The sequence below is a fragment of the Rattus norvegicus genome, chromosome 19 (assembly GCF_036323735.1).
Source record: "Rattus norvegicus strain BN/NHsdMcwi chromosome 19, GRCr8, whole genome shotgun sequence".
Lineage (NCBI taxonomy): Eukaryota > Metazoa > Chordata > Mammalia > Rodentia > Muridae > Rattus > Rattus norvegicus.
Genome location: NC_086037.1, coordinates 45,572,662 through 45,593,705, shown reverse-complemented (window position 1 = coordinate 45,593,705; position 21,044 = coordinate 45,572,662). Strand labels below are relative to the sequence as shown.

Below are 21,044 nucleotides of genomic sequence, written 5' to 3'. Positions count from 1 at the left end.
GAAATTTATGAATTTCCTTCCGGAAGGAAATTACAAATAAAGATTGGCTTTATAAGAAAGTATCATTGTGTTGCCTCGCCCAGCATTAATATGAAAGGCGGTGCCTAGCTTTATTGCAATTTGATATGACATGTTTGCACAACATCCATGGAGAGAAATTTTCTGAAGAGAAATGGAGGAGGAGTGGATGAGAAGGGGGAAGGGACTCGGAGGGGAGGAGGGAGGGGAAACTGCCTTCTGGATGTAACATACGAAAAAAATAATAAATTTAAAATGGATAAATAAGACAAACAAGAAATTGAGAGAGAGAGACAGAGAGAGACAGAGACAGAGAGACAGAGGGGAGGGGATCATTGAGGGAAGTTTAAGAGCCAACAGTAACCACTGGTGGACAGTTGTACGGTTTGTTGTAAGACTAAGGTTCTGAGAAAATCAACTCAGGGGAAGGTTTATTTTGGCTTCTATTTCAGCATTCCATTTCATGGTGGTTTCTGTCATTACTGGGACAGAAGAGCACGCAGCAAGAAGCTGGTCACCATGTGGCAGTCAGGAAGCAAAATGAGAGAAAATCTCAGCCCAAGGGCTTTCCCGTTTTACTCCTCCAAGCCCTCAGCTTGAATGTGATGCTGACTAAATTCAGAGAAGGCACTTGTGCCTCATCTAAGCTCTGGCTGGAGAAGTCTTCACAACTACACCAAGCAGCATTCTCGCCTGGTCTCCTAGGCACCTGTGAATCCAATCAAATTGACAGGCAAGACAGACGGTCACAGATTCATGACGAAGAGTACACCTCGTTGGCCGCAGGAAGCTTATGTCTTAGAGAGACAAAGGTAAGCAGACAGATAAGAGAAGGCAGAGCTTGGATAACTGTGTTCCTGAAAGTGGGTGAGGGTCCTGAGGCAAAAGCCCGCTTGGTGTTTGCACATTTTCAAGTGAAGACCGTATATCTGGAAGACATTGGATAAAATGAGAGGAGATATGGGCTGACACTAGGGCCACATTCACATGGCCCTGCAGGCTTTGGTAAGGAGGTACACTTTAACCCAAGTCTGACAGGAAACAGAGAAGCAGTGTCATCTTGTTTGTGCACTAGTATCTTCCTGTGTGGAAAATGGACTGGGCTGGTGAGCCATGACTCACAAGACGCTGTTGTTAGTTTTTGCTGCTTTCTGAGGTTGTTTTTAGCAGGAAGAATGTGTCGCAGAAGGAATAAAATGGGATTCTAAGAGCAGAAGAAATGAAGGTTACTACAAATGGCCTACACGTTGTTGAAATCACACAGCGTAACATGCATCTCTCCCCCTCAAACATTATTGATCCTTTCTTCATTTCTAAATTCTCTGTCTATAGGCATTTTCTCTGCGTATGTGTAACCCTTGCACGTCCAGGGGGACCAGAATTGGGTTTTAGATGAAGGGAATTGGTTGGTTCTGAGTCACCAAGTAGGTGCCAGGAATCAAACCCAGGTCTTCCAGGAGAGCAGCCAGTTCTTTTAACTGCTAGGCCATCTCTCCTACCTATTGTTTGACTTGTGTCAATATTCTCCTAGCCATTTTTTTCAATATTTATTTTTTAAATTCACTTTACATCCCAATCACAGCACCCCCTCTTCCAAGTCCCACCCTTACAATTCCCTACCCAGAGCCCCCACCCCTTATCCTCAGAGAAGGAGAACCCCCCTCCCCCCGTGTACCACTCCACTCTGGGGCATGTAGCCCAGCAGGGTCCTAGATATCCTTATCCTTGTGAAAAGACGTTACTGTAAGAGGAGTCTAGGTAGCTGATTCGGAGCCTTGGGACTGTGTTCTACGCTGAGGAACAGTCCCAGCACGTCTTATCTATACCATAACGCCTGAGTTTGCTGTGTTCATACATAAGATCCCTCCTGGTGCGCGTTACATCTGAAACAATGAGCTTGAGATAGAGACACTAGTCTGCCTTGTTTATGCATCCTACTACAGAGTTGTCATGGACGGACAGACAGTTGGACAGACACTAGTAAGACATAACCTAATGTAATCCATTCTAGCAGAGACTAGGTAGAAAGGTGATTGGTTGTTTACTGGGTTTCAGAAAACATTTTTTTTTATTGGCTACTATGTTGTTCTTAGAATCACAAGTTATGAAGTATGAGATACCATAAGCTCTATCCTGGGATCCAAGTCAGGAAAGCCATACCCGAATCAAGTATTGGGAAGAAAATTAATATTAATGTAAGAGGGGGAACACCTCAGTGTAGATAGAATGAAAAGGACTGAAGTCTTGACAGGCTGTGATGAAAGAATCTGAGAGCCTCTCCTACGGTAATTACGAATGGCATTAAGAATGGTATATCCCAGAGGCTACTCACATGACAACTGATAAAGTGCCTGCTGAGTAAACACACGATACAAATGTAGCTCTCCTTAATCCACAGACTTCTGGTCTAGGGGGCTAGAGTGATGGCTCAGTGGTTAGGGGCATTGACTGGTCTTCTAGAGGACCCAGGTTCAATTCCCAGCACCCACATGGTGGTTTACAAATATCTATACACAGATACATGCAAAACTGTTATGTGTGAAGTAAGTATGAAATCTAAAAAAAAATTAGTTTGGCTCAGTAGTACATGCTTGTAATGCTGCCGCTGGGGCAGACTGGCCAGCCAGCCTTGCTCAGTCAGTGAGCTTTAAATACAGTGAGAGATCCTGTCTCAAAATAAAGTGACTGAAAAGAATACCTAATATTAACCTACGGGTTCCACATGTACATGCACACATGTGTACATTTGTACACACCATCTAGACATACACATATCAGATACATACACAGAGAGAGAGAGAGAGAAAGAGACAGAGAGACAAAGAGAGACAGAGACACAGAGAGACAGAGACAAAGAGACTGAGAGACAAAGAGACAGAGACAAAGAAAAACAGAGACACGGAGAGACAGAGACAAAAAAGACAGAGTCAGTGAGAGACAGAAACAGAGAGAAAGCCTGCAGTTACTCTGGGCTGGCAATGTAGGTTCATTTGGGAGAGTGCTTGCCTAGCATGCACAGATCCCTGGGTGGAATCCCCAACACTGCGTGAAGCTGATATAATGGTGCCCTCCTATAATCCCAGCACACCTGAAGTAGGGGCAGGAGGATTTTAATTACATAGTTGGAGGCCAATTTGGCCTAAATAAGATCTTGAGAAAGAGATAGGAGAGAGATAGGAAAACTACACACTGGTACTGGTTGATTATCGCTGCTCACGTTAGCTCCTCTTGGTCCCCTACCCAGCTACTCATGGACCTGTGCAACAGCCATTGGACCACAGGTCATCACTGGGGTTAACTGGTGTTCTAAAGGCCACAAACAGCCATGTGAATGGAGTGGGATTTGTGGTACTCAGGCCAGAGGCACTGGCAACTTGCCGTCCTATAAAGTGGGTCTCAACCTTCCTAACATTGTGACCCTTTAATACAGTTTAATACAGTTCCTCGTGTTGTGATGATCCCCACCATACAATTACCTTTGTTGCTACTTTATAACTGTAAATTTGCTACTGTTATGAATCCTAATGAAAATATCTGATATGTAGATGGTCTTAGGCAGCCCCAGTGAAAGGGCAGAGAACCACTGCTATAAACAATGTGAGCGAACGCCCTAACTCAGTGACGTGAGTCTGGACCTGTCTTTAAGCTGCATAGTGTGCAAAGAGAACCAAATCTTGCCTGATTTTAACCACAATGTAAATGGCCATCTTTCCTATCATCATGTATCAACAAACCGTAGAGGAACACTGAAACTCCATCTCAAACTCTTCTCATAAATTCAAGTTTTATTAGGAAAAGAGAGCAGCAGCACCACCCAATGAAAACATTGGAAGTCTTTATCAGTGAGCAAACACTCGGTATGAGGCTGCCCAGCGACCCTCTCCCTACCACCCCATTAGCATATCACCATTTTAAAAAGCTCATCGGATGGGCAGAATAGCAGACGTGTTAGGTGTGCTCAAGTATCATCTGTGATGAGAGTCATTCTATTAATCCTTCAGAGACTCAGCTCTGAGAGAGGCCATTATGCAGGACAATCTCTTTGTTTCTTCCTCTAAGTCAGACTTGGTGGCAGGATGGGCAGCTGTCCCCTTCTCCAGGGGACAGCTGTTGCCAGGATCTAACTGAGCAGCCAGAAAATCCATGTCCGAGCTCTGATCTCACACTGAGTGTGAGGAAGGACTGTCTCTTCCAGGATCAAGGAATGAGAATGGGCGTGACTTCCTTATCCCTCACTCTAGGTAGACATGAAAGGCTCTAGGAGGCCAAGGGAAACACCATGTGGGCAGCCAGTCCACACAACATCATTTTGGCCTTTATAGAAAGAAAGTCATTCTTCAGTTGTGTAGAAAAGCTGAAGGTGGGTGTTTAATGTATTATCAAACTACTCAATGTATTAATGTGTAATATATTATATTTGATGTAACTATTTAATGTATTATAAAACATCTAACGTTACCTTCAAGTGGCTAAAATAGAGTGGGAGAGAATAGCAACCAGGGTTGAGTAGCAGATGATTCCTTGGTGTCTTGTCCTAGTGCTGCAAACCCTCAGAGCTCAGAATTTTATCGACTGCACCAGGCACAGTCTAGAACTAATATGGAGGAAGGGAAAACACCTCAGAGTAACTGCTTCTTTTATGACCAATATATCTTGAGTAGAACATGGTTGCTCCCTTATGAGAGGGACTGTGCCTTTTCAGGCAAGTGGAGACCACATGGGCACACCCTAGAGCCTGGAAATAGAGGGGAAAGATGTGGGAAGATGGTAGAATGGGATTCTTCTCTCATTACATTTGAGCAGAGCTTGATGTAAAAGCAAGATGCCAACCACAGATGATAACATCTTTGTGGGAGCCTAGACACCCAGGGGGAAACTTCCAGAACACGACTGAAATCAACAGCTGACACATTGAAGACCCGGTGCCAAGAAAGATCTCAGCCAAGCGTTTTCTCATGGGGTAGGAGAAAGCAATGAGTGAGCCTCTGGCTTCTCCTACCCTGCTAGATGGTCACCCAAAAGTCTTAATTATTCCCGAATCTACTCAGAATTCTGGGGTGGTCAGAATCTTGGTGCTGAGGGAGGTCAGAGACAAGAACACAAACCAGCCCGAGCCTAGAGCTCAGCAAAGAATCCCGGCTCCTGATTCCTGCTTCAGGAGTTTCTCTCGTAGGGAGAATTTGGGGATTTGCCACTTGCAGAGCACCTCAACTGATCCACAGGTACCAAAGAATTCCCCATACTCACCATTCCTCATAGCTAGCCCTTGTGGGTGCCCCACAGACATAAAATGCATCGGCAGAGGAGATGCCAGGGTTCTGCATACATGCCGGCTGTGCACATGCCAAACACACAGACACCATACACATATGCACATACAAATACCATACACATGTGCGTGCACATATGCAATCAAATACATATGCGTATACCACACACAAATTCACACACGAACACACACACCATACACACATAAATACCACACATACACATACATGTGGACACATACCCAGCATACACACACCTAACACACATAACCAACAAGCATGCGCACGCGTGCACGCACACACACACACACATGCGCACACACACACTCACACACATGCACGCATGCACGCATGCACACACGCACATAGTTATATGAAACAGCTGATTAACATATCATAATAATCACTTTGTAATGTGACGACTTCTTGGAGCATCCTGTTGCTTAACCGTGTGCACACGCCAGTCTGTCCCAGTTAAGTAGAGGAGAAGGGCCTGAAAGGGCTGCCCGTGGAGGAACTGATCACTGACTGACCTTTGCCATCTGCAGCCTCCTGGGAACCAGCCTGGCCGGGTAGAGCGTTGTAGGCAGAGCCGCCTGGCAATGGTGCTCTAAAGAAAGGTGGAGGGAGAGACAAGTCACACACCTGTAGGCTGGTCAACCACGCACAGCCTAAAGATTTAATCTTCCTTTGGGTTTTCAAGGTTCTGCTACTTCTCTCTTCCATGCTCTCGCCCTCACCCCATAGTTCCATTAAATCAACCCAAGCTGAAATTTCACAGTCTTTAGGGATTTGTTTGTGCTCTGATTTGTCATAAAAGGGTAACATTTTCATCTCTGCCTGCAAAGCTCAAACATTAAGTTCATAATTACTTCAGCAGGATTTACGACTGTTTCTCCAGGGAGTTGCTTTCAAAATAAGATAAGTGCTATGCGTGGAGTAAGAAAGATTACAGTAATTACATTGGTTTCCAAATAAAATTTAATGGCAGTGGGGTGACGTGGGGACTCACAGATGTTGTGCCTATCCTTTGAAACGCATCTGTAACTCAGTTTCCCTGAACTCAGATATGACATTCCTTATCAGCAAGCTGTGGCTTTTTAGGAGAGACGGGGCATTCTGCCTGGAATGGAAGGACCGACTTCCAGCCTGCACAATTTCACAGGAACTAACTGAAGGTCCTTTGATTAAGGAAGGAGGGGCTTAGAACCCTGGGCCCTTGGAGCTAAGGTGAGGAAGACAGGTGGAACTGAAATCAGCATAGTCCTGAAATGCTCCTACTGTGCGTGTATTTGTGTCACAGGGTGCAGCCAACGCTAGGAGCCCACCCTACATCTTTCTCCTACCCCCTTGAGAGCAACAGAATCATCACAAGCCACTGATTCTTCAAATGCGCTCTCTAAGCTCAGCACCTACTGATTTTTCTCTCAGTAGGTTTGGGGTTTATGATTCTGACACAGACAGAGAGGGAGCCAGTATCCTGGCCTCTGTAGCAATCACCCCTTTTTATACTATACCACCTCTTCTTTATGTGTTTTTTAAAAGATTTATTCATTTATTATATGTAAGTACACCGTAGCTGTCATCAGACAACACCAGAAGAGGGCATCAGATCTCTTTACAGATGGTTGTGAGCCACCATGTGGTTGCTGGGAATTGAACTGAGGACTTCTGGAAGAGCAGTCGGAGCTCTTAACCACTGAGCCATCTCTCCAGCCCTCTTTATGTATTTTTAAAACATCACCTGGGGTTGGGGATTTAGCTCAGTGGTAGAGCGCTTGCCTAGCAACTGCAAGGCCCTGGGTTCGGTCCCCAGCTCTGAAAAAAAAAAAAGAAAGAAAGAAAAAAATCACCAAATATTGTGGTTTGGTTAGTTTTAAAATATTATATTGGGACAGAGAGATGGCTCAGTGGTTAGAAGCACTGCCTGTTCTTCCAGGGGACCCCGGTTCGATTCCCATCACCCACATGACAGCTCACCATCACTCCAGTCCCAGGTGAATCAGTGTCCTCTGATGACCTCTGCATATACTGGGCACACAGGTAAAACACACACACATGTGTGAGGACAAAACACTCATACACATGAGAAATTTTAAATTATGTCATTGGAATTATAGACTATGCCTTTTTTTCCTGCATATCTAGAATGAGGAGGAGCAAGCTGAGCAGGGAAAACACAAAATGCACAGTTTGAGGAGAAAGGGGGCGCCAGGGAGCGTAATGGGGCCAAGTCCTGTGCTCCAGGACATGAGCAGACTGGGGAAAGCCTGATGCTAAATGGAATAAAGGGAGTGGTGCCCTCAGTACAGGACCCATCCAGCCACGCTTCCGACTTGTGAACAGGAACAGAAGAACAGCTCAGCAGTGAAGGAAACCAGGGAAGACAGGAAGCTCACCTTGAAGGCGTAACTGAGCGAAGCCCCATGTTCCAGCCCCGGCAAGCAGCGGAACTTGGCACCTTCAGGAACATAGTTCTGGCTTTCCAGACAAGGATAGAAGAAAGGAGCTGTGGAATCCCCCTCTGCGGCTAAGCAAAGCCACCGAGGCCAGGCAAATATCAGGGGGGTCCCCGAATGGAAGCCTGGAGAGGTCTTTGCCTGAAGCAATGAAGGTGAAGCCTGGATTGCCTTGGAGACCTCAAGATGTTGGAGACACCCGAGCTGTGGGATACCTGCTGAGGAGAGCTGCAAACAGTCCGAGAGAGAGAAGCAAGGTAGGCAATGAATCGGAGAGGAGTTGAAGACCTGGAGAGAGCTGTGACATGGAGATACTGAGCCAGAATTTGCCCAGCTGATTTTCGGTCCAGCATTTCCTACCTGTGCATCCCTTCCTCCTCTTTGGCATGGTCATGTATATCCTGTGCCATTGCATGTTAGAAGTATGTGATCTGGTCTTCGTTTTGACTTTCCAGGGGCTACAGCGAGAGATTACCATGAGTCTCAGAAGAGACTTGGGTCTTCTAAACAGTGTTGAGACTGCTCCAGACTACGGAAACTTTTGAAATTGGACTGAATGCATATTTGCATTATGATATGGCTACGAGCCCATGGGGACAGGGAGTGGAATGCGGTGGTTTGAATAGGAATGCTCTTTGTAGGCTCCTAGATTTGAAGATTTGGTTGCTAGGGACGTGCCCTTGTTAGAGGAAATGTGTCACTGGGGGTGGGCTTTAAGGTTTTAAAATGCCCAAGCCAGGCCTAGTAGCTCTCTCTTCTTCCTGCTGCCTGTGGATCTAAAGGTAGAACACTCAGGTCCTCCAGCACCATGTCTGGCTGCCTGTCACCATGCTGATAATGGACTAAAATTCTGTAAGCAATTAAACGCTTTTCTTTATAAGAATTTCCGAGGTCATGGTGTCTCTTCACAACAATAGAACACTAGCTAGATAGGAGGAGGAATTTGGGCATCCTCAGGTTTGGACACCTAGAAACAGTCTGAGGAGACAGAGGCAGCTATGGAATTGGAATTTATTCTGTATTTTTCCTTGTTCAGGGATTGAGGGGTGGTTTTCTTTCTTTTTTGACTGTTATGAACAATGTTGCTAGGACTATGTTTATACAATGCTGCTAGGAATAGCTGTACAGTGGAAATACATTTCAGATAGCAGATACATGGGAGGGGAATTGCTAGGTCATAGAACAGCATCAGTGCATCAATGCCAGATGAGACCACATGTGTTTTCAAGGACCTGCACCACTGTGCTTTCCTACCGGGTGTTTATGGGCAGTCCCACTGTGCACACCCTTACCTGTATTTCACAAGGCTGTTCTTTTAAGTTGTAACATTTCAAGGCTTGGTGAGGAAGTGAATTATGGCCTTACTCTCCATATTGTGTATAAAATTGTTATGAGCCCTTCGTGGGGCTCTGAGTTTAAAATGTCATGCTTTTGCTAGCCTGTCTTGTATGTACTCACTGGTCTGTTGGCTGGACAGAGCATAATTTTAAAGTATCCAGTTTGTCTAACTTTCTCCTCGGGGTCAGTGCTCTTTGTGTCTGTGTAAGTAATGGATTCCAGGGCGTGTGGCCCATCAGGAGCTGAGGAGGTTTCTGGAATCTGTGTAAACATGAAAGAAATATCTGACTGCACCAAGTTGTCTTCTGACCTCCACACACATGGCTCACTCCTGGGCCATCATGCACGCACACGTGTGCGTGCACGCGAGCGAGCGCACACACACACACACACACACACACACACTAATAACAATGAAAATAAAGATCTCTCTTTGCCATAAAGGTAGCCCCCATGTTAACACCAAATGTTTCGTGGCTAACACGTCTTTCGCTCACTCACTAGAGCTGGGAGCACAGCCTTTCTCTGACACCTCCTCTATAAATGGAGCGCATGTCATAGGCATCGCTGTTCTTTATTCTCCACTCCTTTGCAGAGGTCTACCTTATTGTAGTTATGTGCATGCATGACCCTGTGTGGGTCTGCATGCGGACAGGCAGTGCTGGGGCAGACAGGAGACACTATGGCATTCCCTGGAGGTTCAGTTCAAGTGCCAGGAACTGAAGGTCTCCCCAAGAGCAGTGCACGCTGAGCTGCTGAGCCATCGCTGCTCCCGTTTCCCTCCACTCCATTGGCCTGTTGATCTTTGTTGATCTTTGTGTCACGCTACTATCCTGGCATATTTACTGTGTTCAATTGTAGTCTTCCTAAGCTACAATGAAGTTCTCTGTCTGTAGCATAGGCCCTCATATCCGATTCTTTGCTAAGAGTATCTTAGTTGTATCACAACACTTTTTGTTTTCATATAAACATTAGAATCACCATGTCAAGTTCTAAGAAAAAGAAGCTATTGCACGGGATCTATAAATTAGGGGAAAATGACAGTTTTAAGATATTCAATCTCCCAATCTATAAAAATGGTTTATCTCTCCATCTTCTGAGAAGTTGTGTGTTTTCCATCAGTAGTATATAGTTTTCTGAACAGGACTGGACTGGGGTAAATAAAGTGGGTGAGGTGATGGGTGTGGGTGGGAGTGTTGGGGTGGGTGGGAGTGTTGGGGTGGGTGGGAGTGTTGGGGTGGGTGGGAGTAACAGGAGACATAGGAGTGGCTGAGAGTGGACGAGAATGAACAGAGGTTGGCTGTGTGTGTGAATGATGAGAGAGGGATGTCCTCTTCTCCCACCTCTCTCAAGACTTGGCTTTTTTTAAGGAAACACTCTCAGGTTCACAGTTGAGAGGAAATGGAGCATAGATTTCCCTTATGGCTCCTGTGGTGACCAGTGTTGACTGTCAACTTGACAGAATCTAAAAGCACTTTGGAGACAGGCCTCTGGAAATGTTGGGGGTGTCTTATTACATGAACTGAGGTGGAATGACCTACCCACCATGGACAGCACCATTCCCTGGTTGGGATCTTGAACTAGATAAACACTGGAGAGCAGGAACTGAGTACCCACCATGGGTGGCACCATTCCCTGGTTGGGATCTTGAACTAGATAAATACTGGAGAGCAGGAACTGAGCACCAGTATGCATTTACTCCTTTCTGCTTATGGGTCGTGAATGCTGTGTGACCAGCTGGCCTGACTTTCTCACCATAACTGTGATCTCAAGTAAACCCTTTCTCTCTTAAGTTGCCTTAGTCAGAGCATTTAAGCAGAGCACCAGGAAATGACACCAAGGCAACGGCTCTATGGCACATACACAATTTCTGCAATAACCCACATTCCTCACTAGAGTCACGTATTTGTTAAAACTGGTGCCTGGGAGATAGCCACAGTCCATGGGGTGGGAAGACTCCACCGGTTTGGTCTACTGTACAATGTTTGTAGCCTTCCTAATACTATCACATATAATATTTCACCATCCTAAAATAGCCTTTGCCTTTGTGCTCCAACCCCATCTATCCTCCCTTTTTTTTTCCTTTTCTTTTCTTTTCTTTTTTTTTTGGAGCTGGGGACCGAACCCAGGGCCTTGCGCCTCCTAGGCAAGCGCTCTACCACTGAGCCAAATCCCCAACCCCCATCCTCCCTTTTAACCACCTGTGGGATCCACTGATACAGCTGCTGACCCCTTGTTTTTGTTTTCCAAATATCAATTAGTCATGCATACAGAGTGCCTGGCCTTCTCAGATTGCCTTCAGTTAATAATATGTATACATTTCTTTGTGTCTTCTCATGACTTGATCACTGCTCTTCACCGCTGAGTAATGTTATGTTATACGTGTGCACTCCAGTTTACTACCGACCTGTACAAAGACAACGTAGTTCCCCTCCGGTTGGGTGGTTGTAAATAAAGAATTTGTGTGGGTGTTTGTATGGACATATGTTTCCAATTCCTTTGGATTAATACCCAAAGGTATAACTGCTAAATGCCACAGAAGCAATATAGTTTGGTTTTCCGAGGGATTGCCAAACCATCTTCCAGGTGGTCATGCTGCGTTGTATTCTCATGAAAGAGAGTTCCAGCAGCTCTGTGCTCTCCCCATCAGTGTTAGATATGAGCTTGTGTGCATGAGTGCTCATGCCTCTGTGTGCACACTGGAGCCAGAAGAGGACTTCCTTTTCTATCTCTCTCCTATTTCCTTGAGACAGGCTCTCTCTCTGAACCTAGGGCCCGCACTTTCTCAGCTAGGCTAGATCCAGCAAACCTCAGAGATCCTCCCATCTCCACCTGCCTTGGAAACATACTTACATGCATGCATGCATACACACACATACATGCATGCATGCACACACATACATGCATGCATGCATGCATACACACATGCATGCATGCACACACACATACATACATACATACATACACACATACATGCATACATACATACATACAGTTGCTGCATAGGTTCTAGGATTGGAACTCTAGTTCTCATGATTGTACCCCAACTGCTATTAATGTGAGCCATTTCTCTAGCCCAGGTGTTGATCATTCTAAGAGTGTATAGTGGAATTTCATTGTCATTTTAATTGTATTTCCTTGATAACATAGAAACAAAGCACATATTCGTTCTTATTTACTGTGTGTGTATCTTCTTTGATGAGGTATCTGTTAGCCTTTGGTGCACTTTAAAATCAACTATTGTCATTATACTTTAAGATGTTTTTTTTCCTAACTCTTGGATATATCAACCAGAAGACCTACCACAAAAGATCTTTTTCAACTATTTCTCCCTGTTTGTGGCTTCTTTTCCCATTCTCTTGATACTGTGTTCTTTAGAGAATTTTTAGTTTTTAATGACCAAGAACTAGCCTGGCACAATAACCTAAGGGTTACTGTCACGAATGCCTTGTCAGTAACCAGCAGCTCTCTAATTGGACCTGAGACTCACTGGAAAAGAGATAAGTCATGCCTGTTACTGGAATCCTAGCCAACTTCTCAGGACCGGTGAAGTCATGATCTTGGAGGAGAACCTACACCCAGCGCTTTACTAGAGACATAATCTCTAACTACACTGATGGTCCTTATATCAACAGATAAGTATAGTCCTCGCCCACATCAAGGAAAGGTCTCTCTGCATTACAGAAAAGTACAACCAATCAAATGCAGAGCGGTGGAGCCCAGTCTGGATGGATACATTTACAATATCTCCATGGATAGATCTACAATACAACCCCCACACCTAAGGCTCAAGATGAGAGGACAGAAGACGGTACGGGCCAGAGAAATGGATTTGCGGCTGGATTGTGTCCCCTAGGAAGGTCAGGAGCCACATTCATAATGTCTCACCAAAGTGGTTTAAGAGCAGGGGCTGAACAAGGACAGTAGATATGTTAATCTCAACCAGAGGAGGGAGATCAGGGGAGAAGCCCGGATGCCTCAGTTCTATACAAAGAACTACCCACACCTCAGGAACGCTGAGAGTGGGAGGGAGAATCTTCCCCAGGGAAGAGCGCAGCGACCAGTCATCCTATAGCAAATGGTCAGCACTGAATATATGTAAAGCAGATAGTGTGTAAGAGTTTAAGGAGTGTGTGTGTGTGTGTGTGTGTGTGTGTGTGTGTGTGTGTAAAACAACTGATAAAAAAGAGGTTATGAACTTGAAAAAGAGCAAGGAGGGAATATATGGGAGGCTTCAGAGGGCAGAAACTGTATTATAATCTCCAAAAATTAAAAAGTAATTAAAAAAAATTTTTTTTGGTTCTTTTTTTCGGAGCTGGGGACCGAACCCAGGGCCTTGCGCTTCCTAGGTAAGCGCTCTACCACTGAGCTAAATCCCCAACCTCAATTTAAAAATTTTAATGAAGTCCAATTTCACTAGCTATTTCATATTTTGTTCCCTCCAAATCACAAGGCCACCTTGGCTTTAATCTCCTGGAAACTTTTATAGTTTCGCATTTTACACTCAGAGCATTGTCCATTTTGAGTTCATTTTTGTCTATGTCAAGATCCCCTGCCCTCACACATAGTTGTGCATCTGTTCTAACATTCTTTAAAATAATATCTTTGCTTCTTAACCAAAAATTAACAAATAATACTTTATGTGCATTTATTTCTGGGCTTTCCCCTGCACCATGTACTATGCATGTGCTGTTATAGTAGATCTTGCAGACGAGGAATACAGATTAGTCCTCTGATATATTCCTCTACGATATGTTAGTTGTTCTTGCTGTTTTGCCTCTCCCTATAAACTCTGGACTCTGTTTTTGGGTGCTCACAAAGTAAATTGCTGGAATTTTAACTGGGGTTGCATTGACCTCACACATTGTGCTGGTTAGTTTTGTTGATGTGATATAATCTAGAATCATCTGGAAGAGAACTTTAATGGGCGCTGTCTAAATCAGCTTGGCCCATAGGTGGGCTGTGGGAATTACCTTCACTGTGCTAGCTGTACCCACTGTAGGCAGTACCACTCCCTAGGCTTGGGATTCTGGACTGTGTAAATACAGAGAGAAGACTGAACTAGGAAGCAATGGTGCCTTTATTCTCTCTGCTCTGAACTGTGGATGTGCTGAGCTGCTTTGAATTCCTCCTGCCTTGACTTTCCCATAGTGGTGAGCCTTAACGTGGACTCATGAGCCATTTCTCCTGTGTTCCTTTTGTCCGAACATTTTATCACAGGATCAGGAAAAAACCAAGACCCTTATTGAGTTGATGTTATTAGTTCTTTGTAACTATAAGCACAACGTATTTGATTAGTTATACTATGATTTCCTGCATCAAAATTTTAGTTTCCCTTATGTGGGTCTTGTAAGTATTGTGAAAAAATTTATTCAGAATTTTAATTTTAGGGGGCTGCTAACCTAAGTGGTATTAAACTTTTCAATTCAGTATCAGTCTCCCTGCTCGGACAGAGAGAAGCGACTACAGTAGCAACTGCTGTGTCAGAGGCCACTTGCTCGGCCTATGACCGCCATCTCCTGTTCTCTTTCACTTCCAGGAGCTTGGCTGTTGGTGTCTGATTCCCCCCCTGGTTATTGTATACTCTGCAAACGAAGCTCTGTCTGTCACTTGACAACCCACTTGTCTCTGCTTACTTTTTAAAAGTTAACTTTAGAACATGTTTTTATGCATGCATGCATTTATTTACTTGCTGCTTCGAATCTAGGTTGACTTTGCACTGCTATGTAGCCCAGGCTAGCCTGTGCCTCCCCAGTGCTAGGATTACTCCTCCACTGCACTATGGCCAGCATTAGATAACCTTTAGATTAGCGAGGATACTGTAATTAACACAGGAGAACCATATCCCCACACCATATGCTCATGATTTATGCCCATGTAGTTTATCGATGAGCCGATGCTGACACACAATTGCCTAGCATCTCTATCTCATTTGGATTTCCTGAATTTTCCTTGATGCCACTCCTCTGTTTCAGGGTCCCCTTCAGAATGCCTCACTGCATTCCACAGCTGTATCTCTGCGTGTGTCGTAACAATGGCAGTTTCTTAGGCTCCTCCTTTCTCATGACCTTGACCACAGGGAGAATTGTTGTCCAGCTGATCGATGGGATGTCCTTGAATGACATCTTCTCTTCACAGTTTCAGGAAGGCGATGTGTTTTGGGTACGAAGAACATAGAAGTGGGCTGCCAGCCTCTGGCACCCCATAGCAGTGACGCAGATTACAATGTAGCTTGTCATTGTTGACATTAACCTTGGTCAGCTGGTTCAAAACAATGAGATCATGCTTGCCGGGTTTCCTCTTTGTAAAGTTTCTCTTCCCATTTTCCATATCCACTCATCTCACACTTGAATAGTGAGTCACCCTCATCTTCTTAGAGAACAGCCACACAAATAGTGAGACACTCTTCTGCGTGGGAACTGGGTCCTTTCCCCACTAATGAATTTATTCAGTCATTCGTTTATTCGAGTGTAGACTTGTGGATATTTAGTTGCTACGCTGGGTTTATTTTTCCTCAGGATCTTCCAGCTTTCCTCGATAAGTTCCATCTGGAAGTTTCCTTTGTCCCCCCCTTCACTTCTTGGCGTTTTAACAGTTTCTGGTACTATATGCTCCACGACCATCGTGTCCTCCACCTGGCTGTGTCTGAGAATCCGCATGTCTCTGTGTAACTCATTCTTTTGTACTGGAGAAAACTTAGCAGGAACCAAACTCAAGGCGCTTAAGGTGCCTCCTCTCCCAAAGCATTGCTTCAAGGCCTCTTTGTGTGAAGCCCTACACTGACGTGAGCTGAGCAGAGTCTACCTTCTTCCAAAGGAAAAAGGAAATGTCCACTCGCCTGTGTACAGATACACACACATAGCTATCTGTACGTATGAGCTCTAAGAGCGCTACACTAGGCATGGGTCTGATTTTGATCATCGTGACGGAGGTCATTTGCAGACCTTACTTGATATTGTTTCCTTCCCATTCCAGGGAAAGTCACCCACTTCTGAACCGTTCGATTCTGGCTTGTATGTGTGGTGGCTTCAGAATCGCTGCTCAAACCCAGTGGGAAACAACTCTGTCAGCGATAAAGCTGGGTTAACACACGACTCTTTCGCCTCCACTGTCCCTGCCAGCTTCCAGAGTTACTGAGCCCAGTCTTCAATCACATGCCCTGTGAGCTCATTTCAAATATCCTCAGTACATTCAGATTTCTTTTCAGATTCTTTGTTCTATTCTTAGCTTCCTCAAACTCCTTAATTTGCATAAAGTTTACTCATTATGCTATGAAGTGCTATGTGTTTTGACAAATATTTAATGGCTAGTGTTCACCGTTATGGCATTTCACACAACAGGTTCACAGACCTGAGACGTCAGCGGGTTTCATCTGTTTAACTCGTGCTCCTCCTCTAGAGACACTGATCTATGTACTGTATGCATCTGCTGTTTACGAGTTGTGTGTTTGCAGGATACAGCATGGAACTTCATACTTCTTTAGGTTAGACATACGGATCTAAGACTCAGCCATCGCTTTTCATAGCCTGATACCTCATTCTCCTCTTCTCTTCTTCTCCTTCTCCTTCTCCTTCTCCTTCTTTCTTCTTCTTCTTCTTCTTCTTCTTCTTCTTCTTCTTCTTCTTCTTCTCCTTCTTTCTTCTTCTTCTTCTTCTTCTTCTTCTTCTTCTTCTTCTTCTTCTTCTTCTTCTTCTCCTTCTTCTTCTCCTTCTCCTCCTTCTCCTTCTTCTTCTTCTCCTCCTCCTCCTCCTCCTCCTCCTCCTCCTCCTCCTCCTCCTCCTCCCCTTCTTCAATCATTGAATAACATTCCATTGTATGGATGTAGCAGAGTTTGTCTATTTCCCTATCGGTTTCTTCCAGTTTATGTCAGTTATGAAGAAAAGGTCTGTGTTGGTTTTGCATGGATGTATATTAAGTTTTTATGCTCCTAAGGAAATACCTAAGAATGTGGTTTGGGAATGATAGAATAAAACTTGTTTTGCGAGACACTGTCACCGGCTTTGCTTAGAGGATCAGTCCTTATTAGTTCCCTTCAACACACGAATGCTTCATGAGGCTCTTCCCTCATCTAATGACTCTCTGCAGGGCCATATGTTTTTAGATTCACTGTGTCTAATTTAAGACCTTAAACATAGTAGGACCTAAATAAATATTTGATTAGTGAATGAGTACGGCTTCAAGGCTTTAAAGTGCACATCAAGGGGCTGGGGCTGCAGATCAGCACCTATCTAGTGAGAGCAAGGTTTTAATGGCACCACTGAGAAACAACAGCAAGTTATAACGACACTACAGGCCTGTCTTGATGGCTCCAAAATGCCATGCTCCCCTCCTTGTCTTGGCAGACAATTGGGATTAGCGCAAGTTCCTTACCACACATCTCCGTCCCCCCCAGCACAGGTGGGGTTTTTGTGTACATTACGAGTTTTATGAATTAAAGCTGCTTCAGAAAGGAATGATTGAGGCTCCCCCAAACTTTATCTCGTGTGGGATGCTAATTTCATTCTCTTGCTGCAATGAAATACTCTGCCCAAAGCAGCTTCAAGAGGAAAGGGTTTTCCCACCTTACACTGACTGCCAGTCACAGTCCATTCATCATTAAGGAAAGTCAGGGCTGGGACTCAAAATAGGGCCCCGGAGCACGATTGTTGGAGGACTGTCCGTCACCTGCTGGCTCACTCAGCCTCACGCATGGGGTCATGTTTAGTCAGCCTTCTTGACAAGCCCAGGACGGCGCACTCAGGGACCGTAGTGTTCACAGTGGACTGAGCATCCCCACGTCAATTAATAACCAAGGCAATTCCTTGCACACATGCCCACCATCTGACCTAGGGTTTCCTCAGTTGAGGCCTCCCCGTCAATTGACAGTTAACAGTGGCAAAGCTAGCAATCTAGGCTCAGAACACGTGTTGCGTGGCTCAGGGTGCCACTGCCGATACAGGACAAACAACACAAGTGACAACCATTGTGTTCTACGTAAGCCAGCATTTTCCTGCCCTAATGTGTTGAAGTGCTGAGTATCTGCACCTGTATGTAGAACCTTTACACGGATGAACTTAGAGGGGCCTCCCTACAACTTCACAAGATTTTTAATTAAACAGCTTTCGCTTGTGACTCTAAGGAGGCATTTCTCCTCTGTACTAAAATTAGTAAAGAAAAAGATCAAAAATTAAAGTAATACAGCATGCATTCGGTCCTCTGCAACTGAACTCGGTCCGCCTCTCCCTCTCACCGCAGCTTCTGCCTGACAGAACAGCAGTTGCACAATGGATGTATTCATGTGTCTGAGGTTCCCCCAAAACATCCAGATAATAACTTCATGAGCACAAGAAACAAGGCAGCGTATGTGCGTTTTCATCATGTGCCACAGGTCTGCATGTAAAAGACTATTCAATATATTTTTTTAAAAAACAAACAGTCAAAACCAAGAGCAACTTGGCTGCATGTCTGTGTGGATCCAAGTGTTTTCAGAGCAGACCCCAGTAATGTATAATGACCCTTTTACCTGGCCGAGGGGATCCCCAACAGCCTCAGCCTATCAAATGAACCCCCAAAGCTGACCAAAGGGATGGCATGCTTTGAGAGCTCTTCCAAAGAGTGTCGGGGAAACTAGAGAATGCTCTAGATTTTCACCGTTTGGAAAGACATGGAAGTGAAGTTACTGATACACTTGTTTATGATTTTAGTTTTATTTGAGGAGAGTGAGAGAAGGAGAGATGCCCACATGCATGTGGGTGCCTACAAAGTCCAAAAGGCATCCTGTCTCCTGAGGCCAGAGTTGTGGGTACTGGTGAGGCACCCTACATGAGTGCTGGGAACTGCACTCTGGTTCTCTGGGAGAGCAGCCAGTGTTCCTAACAGCTACACCATCTCTCCAACCCCCTAGTTTCTGTTTATTAGAACCTACATGGGTTGCTCCTACATTAGGAATTGGAGCCAATAATCCAAACTATTTTCAAAGGCGCTTCCAGAGCTTGGGTATTTTCTGAATAACACCCAAAGGGAGAGAGAGTTCATCATCAGTCCTGGAGTTTTCCAGAGTCCTGACTTATGTTTTCCTCTCATATGCCTGAGCTACCTGTCACCTTCTGGTGAGGGCGGTGGTTCCACATGTCTTTGCCCAGGTACATTCTTCCGGGGGGTTGTGTTTTCCCATTCCCTACCATGGGGGAAGCTTGCTTTCCTAGGATCTTTCTAGAAAGTCTTACTATACCAAACCCCTTATTCCAGGACCTGCTGAGAAAACCTCCTTCCCATGAGCTGAGTGTTTACAGCTGTAGTTGTGGGACTGAATTAGAATTAATTTTTGATTGTGGGCCTATCAAATGGCCTGGCTTCCCAGTAAACCCTTGGAATATCTTTGGGCCTCAACCCTTGTAGGCACCAATAAGTCCTGGTATGCAGTGATGGCTGGTTTGCCAGATTTCCCCAGAGAGAAAGACTACAGGAAACAACATTATAGACCCAGGTAGATGCTTGCCTGGCATTAAGGAAGCTCTGGGCTCGATCCCAGAACCACACACAGAAGCTAGACTAGACAGCTCGTGTCTGTGTGTCCTGTACTAAGGCGGTGGGAGAGGAAGATCCAGTTTTCAGTCACCCTGAGCTTCAGAATGAGCTTCAGGCCGGTCCCAGTTAACAGGGCACCCTGTCTAGAGGGGGAAGGGCACAGTAAGACAGCTGTGAGGAGAAAAAGTCCGAAGATGCGAGTTTGGGTCCCAGAACTCATCAGAGAACTGATCCTGTTAGCTGTCCTCTGACCTTCCCATGTGACCAAACCCACACACAAGAAACCAATGTAATAACAAACAAGTTCACAAACAAAAAATATCTACATTAGTCAAACGGTCGCATTCTTCACACCTGATCTTAGCCACAGGCGGAGAAGCGATAAACACTCTGTTCACATCTTCCAGTAATAAGTTACCCTTTTCTAACAGCGCCTGTCTGAATAGCTACAAAGGAATCTTACGGTTTGTATTCAAAGTGAGGCTGGCCAAATCTCTGGGCCAGCCGGTGGCAGGAGGCCTCATCCAGTTGCTTTTCCCGGTAACTCCCTGAGTAGGTTGTCACTGAAGAAGTAGACCATCGCGCCTCATTCTGCCACAGTTCTCGGGCCTTGCGTCTGATCAGCTCGAACTCTGTAGAAGTGAGAGGGCTAAAGGGAAGCTGGATTTCCGGGGCTAAGTACAAGAAGTGCGACATGGCTATGGGCGGACAGGGAAGCTGTAGGCAACAGCGGTTCAAGCCCTGGGCAGGGCGAAGAGTTCATTCCCTTCTAGTAGCAGGAAGCTACTGGCTGGGCTGACCAAGCTTCTGAAGCTTGACAGCTCACAGAGGGAAGCCGGGCAGTTTTAAGTCCAGTTACCAGGCAACGGGTCACAAAGTTCCACAAAGCCTATGTCCGTTCCAACCACACAGATTTTCACTAATTTGTAAACTATAAAAGTTCGAACCATTGATCTAAGAAAAATGATACTTCGTAGTTATGGCAAGAAGGCACTAGGCAAAATTATTTGCCTATTCGTACTGACATAATATGGTCTATCGGAAGGATGGTGGCTTAGGCGAGAGGAGTCAGAAATGGAAGACGCTCCCTGAGGACCTAGGCTCAAGACCAAGACAACTCTTATAAGGACAACATTTAATTGGGGCTGGCTTACAGGTTCAGAGTTTCAGTCCAGTATCATCAAGGTGGGAACATGGCAGCATCCAGGCAGGCATGGTGCAGGAGGAGCTGAGAGTTCTACATCTTCATCTGAAGGCTGCCAGCAGAATACTGACTTCCAGGCAGCTAGGACGAGGGTCTTAAAGTCCAGGCCCACAGTGTCATATCTATTCCAACACCTCCTAATAGTACCATTCCCTAGGCCAAGTATATTCAAACCAGGACACTTCCACATCACTGTATATCAACAAAGGAAGTCAGAGCAGGAGCCTGAAAGCAAGACTCGATGCAGAGGCC

General features: G+C 45.1%; 1 protein-coding gene and 1 long non-coding RNA gene across 4 annotated transcripts in view; one reads left to right on the top strand and one right to left on the bottom strand.

The window, feature by feature from the left end:
- The window catches only part of C19h4orf51 (similar to human chromosome 4 open reading frame 51), a 35,530-nt gene extending 15,091 nt beyond the window's left edge, over positions 1–20,439 (bottom strand). The window contains exons 1-2 of one of the 2 annotated variants that reach the window (XM_063278188.1): positions 20,052–20,439; positions 5,819–5,895 (exon numbers count right to left, since the gene is read on the bottom strand). In XM_063278188.1, the coding sequence (XP_063134258.1) occupies positions 5,819–5,895; positions 20,052–20,284 (310 nt within the window). In that variant the 5' untranslated portion in view covers positions 20,285–20,439. The remainder of the gene's footprint in view (positions 1–5,818; positions 5,896–20,051) is intronic. The other variant, NM_001025764.2, reaches the window with a different exon arrangement.
- Positions 1–21,044, top strand: part of LOC102550010 (uncharacterized) — a 54,627-nt gene that overhangs the window by 15,205 nt on the left and 18,378 nt on the right. Inside the window, exon 3 of one of the 2 annotated variants that reach the window (XR_001842287.3) lies at positions 471–830. The exons of the other annotated variant lie outside the window; for it this stretch is intronic. This is a non-coding gene — a long non-coding RNA (uncharacterized LOC102550010). The remainder of the gene's footprint in view (positions 1–470; positions 831–21,044) is intronic. 2 annotated transcript variants of the gene reach the window in all.